The following is a 19,493-nucleotide window of genomic DNA, read 5'->3' on the forward strand; positions in this document are numbered from 1 at the left end:
ACGCCTCCCCCTCCTCCCGTGCGCGCGCCGCCCTCCCCCTTTGCCGACTCCGATTCCCTCCCCTCCTCTCAATCCTACTCCCCCTAGGACTCCACATTTCCTAATTTAGTCCTCCCCTATATAAGTGATCCCTCCCCTTTTTTTTCCCTTTTGCAACTCAATAGCCTAGCCGCCGCCGTCGCCCTCGCGTCACCGGTGATCCATTTTCCCTCTTAATTGAATTGTTTGAACCCAATGTCAATTATATCCCTGTCTAACATAACCCGTTGTGTCCTCTCTAGCACCGCCTCCATCATCAATCTCGTGCTTGCCGCCGGACCGCCGCCATCGTCGTCGTGCTCCCTCGCTGGTTTTGCTCTCCGGTAAGGTTTTCCCCCTGTTTTAGGGTTAGTTTTTCCCCTTGTTTTTGTTGGTTTGAATCGTGCCGCTAAACCCTAGCCGCCGCTGTGCCGCTCCGTCTAGCTGAGCTACCACCGTGCCGAGCCGCCATGCCGCGCCGCCACAGCCATGTTGCCCCACCTAGACGCCTTGCCGAGCCGCGTCGCTGCCGTGCCGAGCAGCGCCGCCGTCATGATGAGCCGCCGCCTTGTCGTGCCGAGCCGCTTGCCGCCGTTGTGTCATGATTGCGCTTTGCTAGAACCTAGCCGTTGTTTTGTCCCGTTCCTCAGTAGTTGAGTTGTCTAGCCGTAGGTGCAACCCTAGGTTCCTACCGGCTTATTGTTTGCCGTACCAAGGCTTTACCGTGAATCCTGTCTAGCCCGCCGGTTTAGCCGCAGCCGTTGTTGAGTCGTTCGCTCGTTCGTTCGAACAAGGTGCTCCCGTGGTTCGTTCATTCGTCCGTGTTGAGTTGTCCTTTAGTTTAGAGCCGTTCAGAGCCGTCAGTTTCGGTTGATCATTTCGATGATCCCCTGTCACGTAGAATCAACTCGTTGAGTCGGTATCTCGTGAGGCTCGCTAGCCAGTCAATCTATCCTTTGATCTTATTTTGTTTTGGACATTAATCTCTGTCAAATGATTAAGTTTTTTCTGTTATTAGTAATAACACAGAGCATCTTGTAAAATTGATAATTAAATAATCTGAGCTCCGTTTTAACACATTCAAATTGTAGTAAATTCGCTAAAATATCAAGAATTCAATAAAATTGGTTTCTTTTGCTGTTTCAGTAGCTTTTTAGCTTGTACTTACTGTGTGCCTTGTTTGTCGTTTAGACTCCAGCAGTTCCGACGCTCCAGTTTATTTTGAAGTGGTCACTGAGGTCCCGTCAGCTCAAGAGCAAGGCAAGTCATATGAATATCATTGATCATATTGAGCCTATTTACAAAACCCCTGCTTTTCTCTTAAATTTGCATTATTTTATTATGCCATGTGGGATGGAATTTACCAGTACTCAGCCTATGTTTACCCTGATTCATTGATAGCCTAGGATAATAATTTGACTAGATGATTGGTCTAGGGATGCTTAGCCATGCTTGGATCAACTAGCTCACAATAAGATTCACTGTAATACAGTCCTTAATTTTTATGCTGATATTGTGCCATTTTGGCATATGGTTAATTAATTATATATGCTTTATTGGTGGGTCGTGGGTACATGCATGATTCATTTGGTGGTCGTGCCCATGACAATTAAGGACCGGTTCAAGGGAATCCCTGGAAGATATGCTTGTACTAACCACAAGCCAGATGGGCTCCAGGCTAAATCTTAAGTTTTATATTTTCTAGCTAGCACACCATTGGCGAGGGTAGGCGTGATGGAGTATGGATGGGCTGGGGGGGGTCTACGCTGCTTCCGGATTTACCAAGGCATGAGCGGGGACTGCCCATCGCCTTATGGGGATAGGGGTGAAACCGGAGGTGGGTGTACTGGTTAGTGGTGGTTATATGGAGGATTTTGTCACGATTTATCCCTTTGCAGTATCGTGGCGGTACTTGGGGGCATGGTTTCATGTGCGGAATTGTGTCTTGTGGGTAAAGTTGTACACCTCTGATCAGAGTAAAACAATTCTAATAGCCGTGCCCGCGGTTATTGGGCGGTCATCTAGCTCACCGTGATTAATCTCACCTTAATAATTTGACTTCTTGAACTGGTGTAGTTCAGGTGGTTTTGGGTTGGGCCTATCGCAACGTGGTTTAGCATTGGACAGTGATGATGTTAATACTTCTTAATTATCTATTGTTTTACTATTTTCAACTTATGATTTATAAATGCTGCTTTTAATGCAAAATATCCTATGAGCCAATCCTGTGATTAACCTTGCATCATACCTTCTCCATGGTATGACTTGTCGAGCATGGTGGTTGTACTTAGTCTTGCTTTATTTTTCCCAATCCCCCAGAAGCAGAGATATTTTGCATTAAAAGCAAAATATGAAGATTAGGCGTGTGCCAGACGTCAAGATTTTGCCTGTGGAGTATGGAGGAAGCTTCGCTTCGCTGAGAAGATTAAGTTTAGTTGGTCTTTCGTTTTTCCGCTGCTTTTTTGAGTTTATTTTGTATTTTTGTAAGACGTGGAACTGCATCAAATTGTCACCTGTGTACTCTGGTTGATGCATGGACAGAGGTTAAATGCACATATAGCCGGTGATTTGGGTTGTCGAATCTATGGGCGTGACAAAATCCATTTTCACAAACATACCTATTAAGAGACACACCTTAAAAAATAGGTATATTTTCGCTGATGGTCCAATTAAGAGGCCTGCCTGCAAGTTTTCACACCCAGCCGGTTCATACTTCCTTTATGATTTACTCCCCCGTCCATCACCTCTCCTCCCGAATCTCCTCTCTGTACTCCTCCCCTCCCCTTTCCTCTCCCTACCTCATTTGGCTCCTCTCAGCTCTACCGATGATGGGAGCGTGCAAGCAAGCGCCAACCGGTGGTGGCACTGTCCTCAGGAGCGGCAGGAAGGGGCGACAATGACTAGGGCGATAGTGACGGAGGCAGCGGCCTCAAGGCAGCGGATTAGGCGGCACCACCCTTGGCCGCGGGAGAGGTGGATCCATCACCACCAGGCAGCCCCGCTATGGGATCCGCCTCTGCCGACAACACGATGGGCGGTGACAACAACTGTGCGGCTACGGTAACTACGATGATAGTGAAAGCCTCAAGGGGAGCGGATCCACTGGTCCCAATCTCGGGAGCGACGCTGGTGAAGGAAAGGCAAGGGGTGGCCGTGGAGGTGCAGGATCGACCGCCCGGCCCTGCGACGGGTGGATCTATACAGGGTGGTGAAGGAGTGCTGAGGAGAGGCGGCAATAACTTCCGGTGCAACGACAATGACATTGGACTGCGCTGGCGACAACGACAGTGGGAATGGGAGCACGGGTTTCTGGGTTTTTGATTTTCTGGACTTTTTTTTTTTGCAGATGGATGGCATTATGCAAAAAATCTGTTTTCGTACACGGTTCAGCTACCTGTTTGGGAAAATACCGATTTTCACAGACACCTCGGGGCATGTGGGCCTCATAGTCGTTTACAAATTTATGTTTTGACCGCTTGTAAAGATGGTTTATGTATGAGAGAACATGACTTGTAAAACCATAGATGAGACTATAGCACAAAGTCACTTCCTCTATAAAATTTTGCATTTCAACCCTTAACTATTTGACCATTTTAGTCCCTTTATTAACTAAAAATGTTCAAATTTTACACTACAAACCTTATGGCACTAAGTACTATCATACATGTACCATTTCCTTACCCATGCCCCACTGGCCATTGTCAAAAGCATCACATTTTCGTCACCCTCATCTATCTCCCTCACACAATTACTCTGCTCACCGCACATTGGACACCGATCCCAAATCGCCTACACACTAACACCATCACCATCCCCATTTCCTCCAAAGCACAAGCAACATTGTTGTCCCTTATTAGTGATATGCTCTAGAGGCAATCATTGAGATGATTGTTTCACATACTTTGTCTAGAATTATAATGAAGTGTTCCTTGAGATAGATGACTTACTATTGATCAATGAATATGTGACTTATTCGTGATACTCTTCATCTAATATGCTACTATTTCTAAATCCTCCTTGATTGTATATCATAGGTGGTATCATGATTCTCAACAAGCATATTGGCTAACTTTAGGTTGTCAAATGCTACTGCACGTAACTAGATTGCTATAAAGGAAGTATCTAGGTCTGTTATGATACATGTAGTGAGTGTACACGAACCTATTGGGTCACACATTTAATGTATTGAAATGACTTGATTGGATAGGGATCTAGGTAAGCGTCCTAATGGTCCTTGGAGGTCCAATTAGAAGTTCTATTCATTCAAGGGCGACGGTTGAGGGGGTAAATGAGACATGCAAGTACATGAACCATCATGATAAACCCTAGCCGCCCCTGCACTCACGAGCCAAACACTAGCTGTAGGTAGACGTGTCTGCACACAACGTTCCACCCATAGACGTGTGGATAGCAGTAGTCCGCCCATGTTGTGGCATTGATTAGCGAGTGAGTGCGAGGAGAAAACATTCATGCGAGGAGGATACGATCAAGTTGCTAGGATTGACTACTTCAAATATGTTGTCCCAAGTTTGTCAAACCAGTTTGCTGTGCTCCAAATCTTGTACCGCTGCTCAGCATCTCATGGTTCCTGTTTTATATGGTAAGAAATTTTCTTTTAAACTATCATAGCCTAACCATAACCCTGCATACTCATCTACCCTCACACGTCTGGACCGTCGTTGTCCTCCTCTACTCCCAAATCACCATCGCCACTTCCGCCTCCAACTACTTCCATTCACTGTGAATGCTGCCATCCTCATTTACTTTAAAGCTTTGAGTCATCACTCTTCACCAATCACCACCACCTCCCCACTTCCACCGTCCCCTCCCACGATTGAAGGGCTTGTGGTAACACGGATGACGGATCGTGAGCAGCCCTCCATGGAGTTTGTGCAGTGGGCTGATGAGCTCTGTGGCGCCGAGGGCTGCTCGGCTGAAGGACGATGTTGATGGCACATATCAGACGATAAGCTTGCAGTGGTGTGTCACGCTTGACAGCTGTGGCACATATATGGCAAAGAGATCGGCCGATAAGCCTTATATCAATGCAGATGCAAAAACTTGCCCAGCAATGGTGCAGATATGGTGTCAACGTGAGCAGCTGCGTGTCTGAGGTACCGATCCAACAACGAGACAAACACCTGGAGATGCTTGCCCTCACTGAGCTCTCCCCATGCCGTTTCCTCTGCGGTGTGGAGCATCGTTTTATTCTCCAAAGGAATGTGCCTCAGTGAGTGTACCCTGACACTACTACAAGCCACTGCTTCCACCTCCCCTCTCCTCCATGATAGGATGCCTCCTACATGGACTTGTGAGGCCATTCGCCAACATAGTGCATTGTAAATTAATATATATAATTTGAGTGGTTTAAAAGTTATGACCAGAATAATAAGTAAACATAGTTTTGCTTGTTTGTCGGAATTCAGGTTTTCGGGCTTTCAGATTTTATATTGAGCATTCTAGAGGTAATTTTTTCATTCTAGAGGTAATATGTTTCGAACTTGATTTGTTCTTTAAGTTTGAAGGGTTCTAGTACCGCTGATAAGACTTTGGGCTATTACCATCTTTAAGGTAATTGTGTCATGAAGTTGTTTTATGCGTGATCATTCAGCAGTTTTACTCTATTCAATTCACTATATCTATTTTATGTTTTTAATCGGTCTAACTATTTTATAATCCATATGTGCATCATTATTATTATTGTTGCATGCTATTAATCCTCTTATATGTCCATCTTTTCAAGTTCATGATGTTATTCTCCTTAAATAAATTAAGTGCCACTTATAGTCATGGAAGTGTATCTTCGGTTCTTTATTTATGTTCGTGTTGCTAGGCACTGGTACTGTTTACTTGACTTGAACGCTAAATGCTAAGATGCAAATCAAGATTGTCCACAATAAAAACTAGGACGGAAACTACTATATCATGAACTTCCGTCTTTTTCCATTGAAGGAAAAATGTTTCAGATAAACGAAATTAAATTGTCTGTTGTTATAAAGGAAATAAGAATATTTTTATTTGTAGGTCATTGTGCGTATGTTTCAAAATACTGAATTATCCTTGCTTTTTTTTTGATTTTGCAAGTTATTGAATACTTCTACATATAATTTTGTAAATTTTTAGAAATTGAAAATGCTTGTCATATTTAGGTTTGGAATTTGTTGTTTGACCTTTTATCCATATGAAAGAGACTCTATTTTGATTAATTAAGAGTGGACTTATTAGAACTATAGGATTGCCACCCAAGGAATCTAAACAATCCCTTTTAATAAACTCTAGACATACATTGGTTTTCTCTTTGTTATTTGGTGGCGACCAAAGGCAAGGAAGCCCGAATTCGGCGTGCCAATGCTCATGTATCAGCGTGTGGAGGTCGCCCTTTCTTTCTGGGCACCCCTTCTTTTCTTGCTCCACATGCTTTCCTTATTTGAAATGTTTGTACAGCTAAAGTTTATACAATCAAAGTTTATACACCCAAAGTCTATACACATAAAGTTTATACACCAAATTTTAAATGTCTGACAAATGGATTCAAATATCTCATACCGAATTTAGCTTCATTGAATGTTTATACACATAGATTTTATGTGTATAAAGTTTATACACATGAATATGTCTGAGCAGATTTTTTCTTCTTTTGTTAGTATTTTTTTTCTTTTCTAAACATATATTAAATTCTTTCTTGAAAACCATATGAGAAGGGGGGCGAAGCCGCGCGTTGGGATGGGGGGAGCACGTCCGTGCACGGTTGATCACATGTTAGATCCCCATTAAAGCATGCCTCCAAGAAAATATGGGCAACCGTCGTTGTGAATGGGTATGCAGCCTAGTATTTACACTTTTATGCATGGTAGCACCTACTAGCTCATGGGTTCAACTCTGGTGTGAATTTTCAGAGTTGGTTTAAGAAAAGGTCATTCGCTGGCCCCTTGAACCGACCTACAAATAGTGGGCGGCCATTGTGTACGTGATTGGGGCCTCAATGCACGGGTTAAGGCCTCAACCATGTGGCATGGGTTATAATTACTTACCGCCGTCGCAAGCAGCAGTCCAAGAACACGCCGGGTGCACCATCAAGTTTCCTTTTAGTGTGTCATATCCCTAGTTGGTAATTTCCTATTAATTAGGTTATAATTTGATGTACTATTGGACAATAAAGAAGGAATAAGCAGAAACTATCTCCTTCCTTGCACGTTGTTCACAGCATGATGATTCCTTGTCCTCACTCACGGCTGGTGCCTCAGCATCCTAGGGCACTAGGGACTAAGCCTCCTATTGGACGCTCGTACAACATTCGCAACCTCATGCACCACCTAAATTCTATCCATAATATATTGGTATCAGAGCACTCTTTCGCCACCACCATCTCGATGTTAACAATTGAAGGCATGGTACCCCTCTTCGCCAAGATGGATGAAGTCCTGGGTTAGTTGTCCACCATCATCTACATACAGGACAACCATGAGCTCCACTTTCACAAAAGATGGATGAAGTCCGGGGGCATCTATCCACCATTAACCGAATACTGGAGAGCCACGATCTCCACCTTCCAAACATCGACAAGCATGGCTCAGGTGTTGCTCTCCACCTTCCAAACATCGACAAGCATGGCTCAGGTAGCAGTACAGGAGAGGAGTCTCTTGTTCCAAACATGGATCAGAGCACCAGTGGTAGTGGTGTTCTGCGGTCAACAAGTCAGAGTTCCTGGACTTCGACAGCCAAGCAGGAACCACTATCGTTGTTAAAGATATGTGAGCAGTTCCTCCATGGGCACAAGGTCATGGAGGAGGACATTCTATGGCTGGCTTCTTACCATATGATTGGCAATGCTCAATGTTGGAACATACACTTCGAGGAAGAGGAGGGCGAACCATCCTGGCCACACTTCTCAGAAAGGGGTGCGCCACAGTTTCACTTCGGACTAACAGCAACAAATCTTCATCATTGGTCTTGGTGATCCCCTAAGTTATGAGTATTGACATCCGTCATCAAAAGCTAGACAATCTGGGGGAGACAACCACCAACTGCACACGTCGTGACTAAGGGCACGTCAGCGACTTCATCAGCGTCATGATCGTTGACCAAACTAACATTGTCGGCTGCCAGTGCAATTGCGGTGGACAGCCAAGCTGTGACCGGGGAATCAGCAGCACGGTGGCAGCGACCACTGTCGTGAACCCCCCTCCCACCTCCCTCCGAACTAAATCCGTATTTTTAGCTATAGTTCGTCTATTTTCACCATATGTACACTCTCGTCCTTCAAATCCCAGGCACCTACATAAGCCTAAACTCAGTCCAAAGCAGAGTAAAGAAGCAAGTGGTGACCCTCCCCCCCCCCTCCCCCCATTTTGGTCTATCTTCGGATGGGAAAAGCATGCTGCTCGAGATTCGATTGCCACACCACAATCCTTGGTGGATTCTGGTTAGGTTCATTGCTTCCTATTCACGAAGGCCAAGGCTCGTCTCGGGGTGCATGTGCAGCACATGCGCTAGAGCATGTCCATCAACGTTGCAAACCAAGAAGGTTGGCATGAGTGGCCAAGTCCAAATGAACAACCAGGGGAGGATAAGGCATACCTGATATTTTAGTGTTAGGCTCGACGGGGCCCACCATATACCAAGTCTTGTACGGAATCAAGCCTCATATACGGAAGGTATTCCGAATAAGGAAAGAGAAGCAAAGTCCTACTTGGACACTAGAAGGACTAGTCGGATTGTATCCAAACTTGTCTTCCTAGTTCTATTTAGACAAGGGGCACCCAAGGATATAAATACACCCCCAAAAAGGCTTATTTGGATGTAACTCCACCCCAAAAAGGGATGGACTGTGGAGGATAATCAAAGGGATAAACAAAGTTTTTTCTCTTTCCTTTCCCTTCTCACACTGGCCTGGCGCCTCGGATTCCTAGAGTGCTAGGGCCTTGGCCACTAGTTTGACAATTATACAACCTTCGCAACCTCGTTCACCTCCTAAATTGTAGCCGTAACACTATCCTTGCCATGGCTAGAACAGCCAAGATGCAGGGGCATAGCTAGTTCAGCATCCAATTCATACTCCTTACTCCTAGCCAATGACTTTATTCTGTGCCTCCATCTACAAGCCTCCATGCATCCTTCCTATTGGGCTGAGGCCCTCGCTACCGCCACATGCCTCCTCAACCGCTGGTGTTAGAACAGAATATAACAATTTATCGATAAAATTTGAACAAGTTGAAACTTACAGTTGTGCTCTGTCCAGCCAATGGCTTGCTTTTCCATGTCATAGACGACCACCTTATTTGAGATGACCATGTCTGAAAAAAAACAGGGCAATGGCTCTAGCATAAAAAAAAATATGAAAAAGGAATTTTCTTTTGGAGAGCAATATATGCAAACCTCCCAAAATGATCATATCCTTGTATCCATGTATTCCAGCATCTTGGAATCCAAAGCAATACTGGTTACCCTGCTCCAAACAAGTCTAAGTGTGATGAACATATATCTATAGACTTGCACTATAAAATATTAAACAAAAGCATGTATACCAAACAGAGTAGCATGCATGACTGAAACAACTAACTGTCAGTTGATTGAGAATCTCAGAATGGGACTCTTCACGTACGAAACAAGAACTAAAATTTGACAGCTGAAGGTGAAACTCAAAACCGTACAGTTACTTTTGGAGATATCATCGTCTATTTAATGTATATAGATTATTTCTTATCTCTCTTGTAACTAATTAAACAATTCTCTACATTATAATGCCAATGACGATGAGCCTAAGTTACTCTGTCAGTACAAAGAAGAAAAAAAGTATGACACGAAGTACATATATATTCAATTTAGCGAATGTTTGTTAATGGGTACCCATTATATGACTAGCACATATATCTATGTAGCGCATGATGTGGCCCGCAATATGTATGGGATAAAATCCATGGTTGGACTTTGAACTATTTTGGCTTCATATAATTGTTTCATGTTTCATTTTTGTGATGTCTTGATAAATTCATCCCAAATTAAAGATCACATTCTAAAATGAATAATAGAAATAATTAAAAGCTATAATAGTTTGAGAAAAGTTCAAGAACATGTTCAAGAAAAGTTTGAATGTGGCTTAGAGTATGTTTCTTAAATTCTCCATGCTCTAAAATGTCACCTCAGTTTTTCCTTGATTTTTTCAGAGCATCCTAAAATATGCAGCAAAACAAATTTCAGAGTTTATGAAAATAAAAAACCTAAAAACAAGTATGTCCTCTCTTTGGGCCGATTATAGCCAAAGTCCGCTTCCTGTCCTCCTCCGTTGGCTCATGAGCAAAGTCCCCTCCTTCTCCCGGGTCTACCTTGCTCGGCCTAGGTGGGCACGGCTCAGCCAGCCCAGGAAGTCGTTGCGTCGTCGTCTTCCACCTCCAACCCGCCAATTCAGTTCCCCTCTCCCTAGCTAGCACTAGCACTGCCACCGAGGTTGATCCGCCTCCCCAGACGTCTCTCCTCCAAATTGATTGCAAAAATCATTTCCCTACTTTCATCTCTCCAATTCTGTCATATTTTCCCCCCTATTAATTTGGCTTTATATCGCAGATTTGAAACCTCCCAATTCATAGTCGCTGTTAATGGCCTGTGGCTCCTCTCACGACCGTTCCCCTCCTTCCTCTCCCAGCCTATAAAATGGCGCTGTCTTCCTCCCTTCGATCCATTTTCACAGCCACCTCGAGCTCTCTTGCTCTCCTGCCATCTCGACTGCACCGGCGAGCTCCTGCCACCCTTTCCCGTAGACCCACCCAAGCCACGTATGGAAGACCTCGGCGCCGCCACCCCTGGCCACGCATTAACCTCCTATAGCTCAGCAACCCCACCATTTTGCCTGGAGATCGCTGGAAGTTCATCCTTGCTAGTGATCAGAGAAGAACGCCGTCTTCTTCCTCCTTCGGCAGTCCCTCCAGCCTTGCCAGAGCACCACCCCACTGCGTTAACTTGTCTACCTTCAATGTCGGTCTTCGATTCCCTCATCGTCCTCTTCCTCAACCGTGCCTTCTCATCAAGTGAAGACCATCGGAACGCACCCCCGCCATCAACCCGAATGACGTCACCACTATCTTCCTCTGGCCGCTGTCCCCTCCTCGTCCAAGTGCTTCCCGACGTCACCACTCACCACCGCCTCCCTCAAGTCTGCAGCACCAATCCCTCCATTGTCCCCTCGTCGTTGACCAGTTGCCGTCGTCACTGCTCAAGCTCGCCATTGTCTTCCTCACCAACAATTCCCTCCTCGCTATTTTGGATGTCGCCATGTTTGTGGTGAGAATCCGGTTTCCGCTCTTTCCCTCCTATTTTCCTTGCCTTAGGTGACTACCAGTCATGTGCCGCAGTCACCAGTTGTCGTCTCCATCCGCGTGTAGCTGCATTTTTTTGACGTAAAGTGTAGCTGCGTTTAGACGCACGTGACTGCTTGTTTGGCATCATGTGGGATCCACTCTTCAGTCTTTTCTTTGAGGCTTACATGTAGGTGCTCTATTCCCGTGCATCGTCTCGGTGAACCTGATCCACGGTGAACTAGCCGTCTGACCCGTTGGTCCTGGCTGTTAGTCGCTCGATCCTTTCTCTCCTCGAGCGATGTTGTGTTACACATAATTTATGGGAACAATAATAATTAAACAATTCAGAAATCTTCATTTAAACTACAGTTAAATTTTGGATTGTCTTCTCTTGGCCAAATGAGCTCCAAATTGACCAGTTGAACTTTTGTTATAACTTAAATTACCCATGTATGTTGTTTTTATGTCTTGTTATCATTTCTCTCTTAGAGTTGTGGCTTTGTTTTGGGTCACCTATAGTTGTTGTCATTTTGGAGATTCCAGTCGTGCAGTTCATGTTCGTTGCTGAAGTCTCGGAAGTTTGTTCCGTTGAGCAAGGGAAGTCACGCTCTCCTTATTGAATCCCAATTTACGGAAAGTATTTTAATTTAAATTTTTGCATTCGCTTTACTAAATTTATCGCGTTATAACTGTTTTACTTAGCCTTTCCTATATTCTTTGTTATGGCCTTATTTATTGAATATTGAGTAATTACCTTTGACAACCCTAGAAAACCAAAACTATCTAGTGAGAACTCTATGTGCGGTGTTTACTAGAGATTTTAGGATTATGCTTAACAATGCCCTAACATAAACATATAGTTATTTTCTAATGATCTGGACTTTGGGAATAACCATATAATCTTGATTAATGGTGGATTAGAGGCTTGTTAGCCTGGACATGTTGGACTTCTTTTCATAATTCTCAAACTTGTTTTAGGTTGGGCTCAATGTGCTTGGTTCTGTTAGTCGCACCTTGGCCATCATATATAAGGATTGGTCCCCGGGCCTATGTTACAATGCATATTCCTTACAACCACATGTCTAGTGGGCAAGGCTTAACTCATAGCTTAATATGGTCAGAAACAAAAGGACATGGATGATCAGAATATCATCTATTCGAATAGCCAAGCCCTCGGTTATGGGCAAGCCTAGCAATGTTCCCAAGTTAGAGATTTTATTTAGTTAAACTGGAATGATTGGAACTGCAATTTGATGGCCTGGGTTAACGCAAGTACGTGCAAGTGTGCAGCTTGACTAAAAAAATTGACTAGATTAGGATCATGCTTTGAAATGTGTTTTAAAACTAAACTATTTAAAAATGGGTTTTAAGCAAAAGTCAACATGTATCATTATTGCTTGTACCCATTTGCATTATGTGTGCATTTCTTGGTGTGGCTTGCTAAGTATGGTGGTTGTACTCATTCTTAATCTTTTATCCTCTAATCGGAGAAGCTTTGAAGAAGTCTTAAGTGGAGTCCTAGCTTATAGCACTGTTGAGCGCTTGTGAAGATGGAGTCATAGGTCCTCTAGTCCGCTGTTGTTTTTCTTTTGTTGATAGGCCTAATGTGCCTATGTAATAATATAAATATCATCGTGATAATTAATAAAGATGTGTCTTTTGTATCAAGTCTGTTGTGGTGTCCCCGGATTTTCCTACGACGGGGATTAATACACTAGCATTCGGAAAAGGTATTTTCTGGCCGTGACAAGTTTGAAGTGTTAAGTTGTCAGAAGTAATAAGACAAGGCAATACCAATTTGTGAACAAATTTTTATACCAACTTTGGTAGAGCATGGGGGTGAAATGTCATGTTACCTCATATTCAAGAAGGTAATCATATGGATACACGTCCAGGGTAAGATCATTCTCAAAATGGAAAGTTATCTTTGGAAATTTATCATCAACACTGCACAAGAAAACAACAACATAGTTAGAATAATCACAAAGTAAAATGGAATAATTATATTCTACCATCTGAAGACTAAGTTGCATATAATATACCCCATCCCTCAGAACTATGGAGCAGTCTAAGTAATCCGAAAAGAAATAGGAAATCCTCTAAATAAACCCTTACTGCACTTTTGACATATGTTTTGCTGCTGTAGCAGATGAAATAGCAGTTTATGTGTCTTTTACCGAGTAAATAGTATAATGAAAACAATTTCCACTACTGCTTCTCCATCGTACCTTATATTTTGTCTGAAACTCATATAGAAAAGCAAAAGTTTCTTTTATTTTTATTTTTACTCTAAGGTTTTGGTAATTTGGGCAACTTCACCCATTTAGAGTATTATTCAAGACTTAAAATTGTCCATAACAAAGCTTCGGTTTGAGTAGGCAGCGTTCTTTATTAGGTTATGACCCAATGGGAATTGTTAGAGAATTACTGGTTTTCCTCACAATCAACAAATGTATAGGGTACTTGGGTATTAAAACAAGGGTAATGTTAGCGGAGTACCAACAAATTGGGGTTATTTGATGGATAAAGCGGAATTCAGAGGCATTGAAAAGATTGAATTAGAACTCAATATGAATCCTATGAATCTTCTGGTATTTAGTCCATTGGTGAATGTAATGTCTCTGCACTATAGCTAGATTTTGTGTTATAGAGTATACCTTCCAAGAAAATGAAAACATTGAAAATTATACATAGCACCCATGGTTATGTCCGGATGCTTGGCAAATACCTGCAATTGGTTGAGAGTTATATGTAAACGTAATTGCAAACAATTCTACCACTAGAAAAGAATAGCAGTACTTTTGCCATACCGCAAGTATTAGTTCTGAATATATAATCTCTGGAAGGTACACCAAGGTTGAACCGCTATCAATGAATGTACCCTTTGTTTTGGTCGTTCCAAAAATATTGGCAGGAAGCTGAAGTGTTGTGCCAGCAACATTGATCGACTTGAGGTTCACAAGGTGATATACCTCACTATGTGATAGAATCGTGAATTGATGTGAGTTAGTGTGCGTGGTGTGTGAGTGGGCTCAAAAGTTCCAAATGCCTTGTTGCTTTTAATTTTCAGAAGATGCAGATAAACATGATAAGTATTTCTATAAAAAACTATGCATATTCCCTCAAATTTGTAAATCCATGCTTTGGGTCCAGTGATTATTATACAGATTCAAAATGGATACAATAGCATTAGTTTGGTGGAAACGAGAATAGAACCAAACAAGGTTGGTTATGGTCTTTGTGTTGGAACCACGAGTCTGGATTACACGCAGAAAGACATGTATTCTCAAAAGGTTACAACATGTAAGAAGGCATACGTGCACTACAATACAAATTGATATTATATGCATATATCCCTACTTGTCATAAACCTAACATCCAACAGGGACTGGTGGAGAGCCAAGATCATGTACTAAAGTATATAAATAGCTTTTTTAAAAATTATAGTTTAAGGTTCTAGCGATTCCAGCCTAAGAGCACCCTTCAGTCCATGTTGAAGACAGCCAACATAAATTTTCACATAGCTATGTGCATTCAAAACTTTGAAACATTGTGCCTAATAAGAACACTCAAGAACAACAACACATACATTTTTTTCACAACGTTTGTACCAGAGATGTACCACTTGACACAGTTCATGTTTAAGTGGATAAATGCATCTTATTTTAGGGGGGTTGATAAATGCTTCTTAAACAAGTATACCGGAAGATGCTATAACCAGGGTAAAAATATATGTATTTAAAGTAGAGCCAAATTAAATTGTGACCATAAAAGAAACATAATAAAGTGCATGGTTAACTCACTTATTCTTTACTATAGGTGTTGTTTTTACTTTTGGCTCCACCACTTCTCCTATAGCGAAAATTCCACCTCCATTTGTGGAATCAAGGCAATGAGAAAATATTTTCTTTGTCTTCCCTGCTGCAGCCAATTGTGATAGCGCAGTCTGATTAGAATTGCCAAAACCAATAATTCCATCAATCGCTACTGCTGAATTGTTTAAACTTCCAGATTGTTGTAAACCACACCTAGAAGCACAGGGGAGCCATTTCATCGAATTATTGTCACGGATTTTCTCCACGTCCCTAAAAATATGTTTGCTAAAAAATATTCTTCTACTGCATAGGTTAGATTACTTTCCAAGCCATTTGTTAAGATTGTTTCTCAAGTAGGTAATCCACAAAAATAAACTAGTAATAATTTGTTTCAAACATGGCCTTAGTGGGCCAACATATATAGCACACCTTCTTAGATAGCACAGCTATAATAAAACACAATTAATACAGCCTGCCCACCTTATGGAGAACAAGGCATAGAAAATATCAAAATATACCTATAACCGCCATAACCGGTTATTGTCATGTGATGAGTTCATCAGAGATTTACATGAAAAGCAAATAAAAATACTTACACAAAACCCATCACCGGCATCTACGCTAATTTCTAAACCAGCAGAGGCCAGCCGACACTAGTGATCTCGGCTATCACTACCGGTGGCCGAACCGACAGCGATGCTCAGGCTATCATAGTGAATTCACATAGATTTGGTAAATGCCCAACCCGGCTGGCATGAAATGGCATTAATAGTCAATAATTGTTGGCACTATGCATGGCAACCAGTAGTGATGGGTGGTAGTGATTAGCTCATGTGTGCTAGTGCAATAAAATACCATTCATATGAAAAAGAACTAGTGTGTTGTGTGATGCAACATCCAATGGTAGCCCCCCACAGGAGCATTAACTTATGCCATGTCTCTTCTGCTACTTCGCTGGATTATAGCCATGGATTTGCTCAACGCCTCTAAAATTGAACATTCTTCTATTGCATGTATACTTATTGGACCACTTGTTCTAAGCTATCTGTTGAATATATTTCTGAAAATATTTTGTCTATCCATATAATCAAAGCAGATAATCCATGAAAAAAATACAGTCAATAATCAATTTCAAGCAGGTCCTAAGTGGGCAAACTTATATAGCATGGCTTCTCAAAAAGAATATCTACAATAAAAGACAATCAATACAGCATACCCACCTTATAGACAATAGTGAACAAAAAATATATGTATGGTTTAATTGTTGCCATGTGATGCAGTAAAATAATGCTTCAGATTTAATAAAACAATACCAGTACGGAAACTCCGATCACCATCGATTCATAACTAATGCATCACTATCAGTTTTTGAACTAGATGAGGTCATCCAGCAGTGGTGGCCTCACCTATCACTACCAGTTGCTGAACCGACAGAGATGCTAGGTCTATCATAGCCCATACACATGGGTTGGTAGGGAAAAAAATATCCAAGCCAGCATGAACCGGCATTATATATAGTTAATCACTGCTAGCCTATAGCAACCGTTAGACCGGCAGTGATTGCCTACTGTGTACTTGTGCAATGGAATGCCTTTGGTATGAAAAGGAACATTGTAAGTGCCATCAGCATGCAAGTGCTCGACTCTATAAAATGCCATCAACATGCAGCCACTCGACTCTATGAAATGCCATCAACAAATATGACTCAAATTTGGAAGGAATCCAAATTTGAAAAGATTGGAGTTTGATTTGTAAAGCGATAAGTTGTATACTTGTTCGGGTAGGTTTTCTATGAGATTAGAACTACTTATCCAAGTTGAATTCGTGGCTTTGTGCAGCCACTTCAAGGTATAAATAAAAGAGGGGTTGAGCCTCTTGGTACCATTCTGTGAGATAACAGTTTTGAAAAAAAAAAGGGTTTAGCCTAAATTTTGAGTATAGTCAAAAGTTGAGAAATGAGTGTTATTGTTACACTTTGTGAGCACAATTAGAAACAATAAAGTTGATTTACTTCTAAAGAGTTCTTTGATTTGTATTTTACTTTGTTTCGGTAGTTAGACTGGTAGCATCCTTGAGGTCTGACCGGCGGCGGCACAGTGGTCACACAGGTGACTTCTAGATGGTTGGACCAGCAGTGTCAGGCAAAGGGAGAAGCAAGGCTATTGGACCGGCGACTCTACACCGGTCAGACCGACAGCATCAGAGCGGTCAGACCGGTGCACACCAGACTTCATCGTGGACTCTGTAAGGTTAGAGGATTATTTTTATTCCATTTTGGTTTTTGGTGTTCGTACCATTCACAACTCTCTGGTAGATTTGGTTATTGTGTTTCGATTTTATAAATATGAGTTATATGTTATGCCATCATACATGTTATTTTTCTACCTTTTCTCCATTGCTGTGAACTAACCATTAAGGGGCCTTTGTTGTCCTCTAATGGAAAGTTCATTTCACCATAAACTGCAACAGGCACTCGCGAAAGTCTGTCGAGGGTTTAACAGAGTTATCAAAGGTGTTTTGGTCACTGTAAAAAATAAAAGAAGTCTGTCAAGGGTATATGTGTGTTCTCAATGATATTTTGGTCATTTTGTAAAAACTAGAGACAGAATTTGAGGTTAACCATGATGTGATGGTAAAAAAGAAAGAGTATTGCACGTATGGAAAACATATTGTTGAACTATTGCTTATCAATGGCATTTTACAATAGATCACTTCAGTTGTAAATCAATAAATTTCACATACGAATTGTAATACATTGATATGTCATGCTATGAGTGTATCTAGATTTTTTATAACTTCCATTTAGCAAAATCAAACAGTTGAGATGATTGTTAGTAAAAATTTAGTAAGAAAAACATAGTACGTGTAGCAGTGCTCTTTCTTTAATAACTCACCCAAATGTGACACTGGTGCTGGTTGGCTGAGTCTGCCCATTCCCATACAGTTGATGATAGTGCAGAAGATCAGTGAAAAGGATGCCCATTGTTAAGCCACCATCAGCGTACCCCGTGATGTACGGACAACGTAAGGTCATGTTGCATGGTGGTCGCGAAGTGCATATTGTATCGTCACATTTCACCTCTTTTGAACTTACTGAGCTCCTAGGGTCATAAAATGTCAGCTTTCTCTGCACACAAGCAAATACACGTACCCACGACAAAAACAAAAACATATTACAATCCAGAATTTCAACTTCTATAATGAATAAAAACCCTAAATTGCAAAAGAATTTTGCAAGCAAATTAAGGGACTGAAACTAAAGAAACACTACAAGGAAACCTACCAATATGTCGCTCTCGTGAGGGCATTGCTTGCAGGAGATGCCATTAACCCAAAATGCCTTACTACCGGTGTCCAACTGCACATAGTACTTCACGGCGGGTGTCCCGATCCCTATATCCGTGTAGTATAGCCTATGCCAAGATCCATTTTTTAACCCTAATAACCAAACCAACCAACCAAGCAAACACAGACATGACCAAATGCAGAGATGATTGAAGCATACCCAGTGCCGTATGGGATGTTGAAGCCACCAAGTGGGAGCTCTGCAGCCATAAGGTTACGGCGACGATGGCGGTTCTCATCATGGGTTTGTAATGCACCTATGTCGCTCCCCTTGTACACACCGTCCACGATATGGAATTTGCGGCGCACCTGGAATACCCCATTGGCCATGGTACCATGAGTAGAGGATGCTACCACCACTAGAGCCAAAATGATTGTTGATAACAACAAAGGAGCTGCCATCTCTTCAGCAAAGTACGTACTATCCCTTCCCTTTTTGTATTTTATGGAGTTTTAAATGGTAATTGTTGGTTCCTCATCTGGTCCTCATCTCTGGCAATGGGCTATTCTATGAGCTTCAATATGAATGGGTAGGGGCATGCTAGCAAAAGATGTGGGGAACCGTGAACAGGAAATAGCTAAAAGTGGAAGCAGTCACCAATTATTGCCGGGAGAGAGTACGAGGAAACTGGAAACTACATGGGTTTTTGCGGTTGAGAAAAATGCACGTGTGTTTTTTTCAGATAATGGATATAAATCTGGCCACTACACTGGTGAAGAAACCGTCTTTAGTCCCGGTTTGTAACCCATGTAGTCCCGGTTTTCCAACTGGGATCACCAATCCGGAACTAAATATCGCTATCTTTAGTCCGAGGTGAAAAAACCGGAAGTAAAGATCGATCTTTAGTCCGGGACTAAAGATCGCTCAACCACGTGGCCGGTTGAGCCATCTTTAGTCCCGGTTGGTAACACCAACCGGGACTAAAGATCGATTCTTTTTTTTTTATTTCCATGGCCATGTTGCTGCATTGTTGTTGGTATTTCTTAACGACATTACTAGAAATATAATTCCTAGCAATGGCGC

At 42.1% G+C, this 19,493-nt stretch overlaps 1 protein-coding gene across 2 annotated transcripts in view; it reads right to left on the reverse strand.

Annotated features, from left to right (window-relative positions):
- The window catches only part of LOC9270617 (aspartic proteinase 39), a 30,388-nt gene extending 11,428 nt beyond the window's left edge, over nt 1-18,960 (reverse strand). For both annotated transcript variants that reach the window (XR_010741110.1, XM_066310141.1), the window contains exons 1-9: nt 18,630-18,960; nt 18,408-18,537; nt 18,019-18,251; nt 15,113-15,337; nt 14,120-14,285; nt 13,967-14,037; nt 13,166-13,256; nt 9,394-9,463; nt 9,240-9,311 (exon numbers count right to left, since the gene is read on the reverse strand). Coding sequence is in view for 1 of the 2 variants with exons in the window: in XM_066310141.1 (XP_066166238.1) it covers nt 9,240-9,311; nt 9,394-9,463; nt 13,166-13,256; nt 13,967-14,037; nt 14,120-14,285; nt 15,113-15,337; nt 18,019-18,251; nt 18,408-18,537; nt 18,630-18,871 (1,300 nt within the window). In the remaining variant the exon portion in view is untranslated. The remainder of the gene's footprint in view (nt 1-9,239; nt 9,312-9,393; nt 9,464-13,165; nt 13,257-13,966; nt 14,038-14,119; nt 14,286-15,112; nt 15,338-18,018; nt 18,252-18,407; nt 18,538-18,629) is intronic.
- Nucleotides 18,961-19,493: the final 533 nt, after the last annotated feature.

Source organism: Oryza sativa, chromosome 4 (genome assembly GCF_034140825.1).
Source record: "Oryza sativa Japonica Group chromosome 4, ASM3414082v1".
NCBI classification, from domain to species: Eukaryota; Viridiplantae; Streptophyta; class Magnoliopsida; order Poales; family Poaceae; genus Oryza; species Oryza sativa.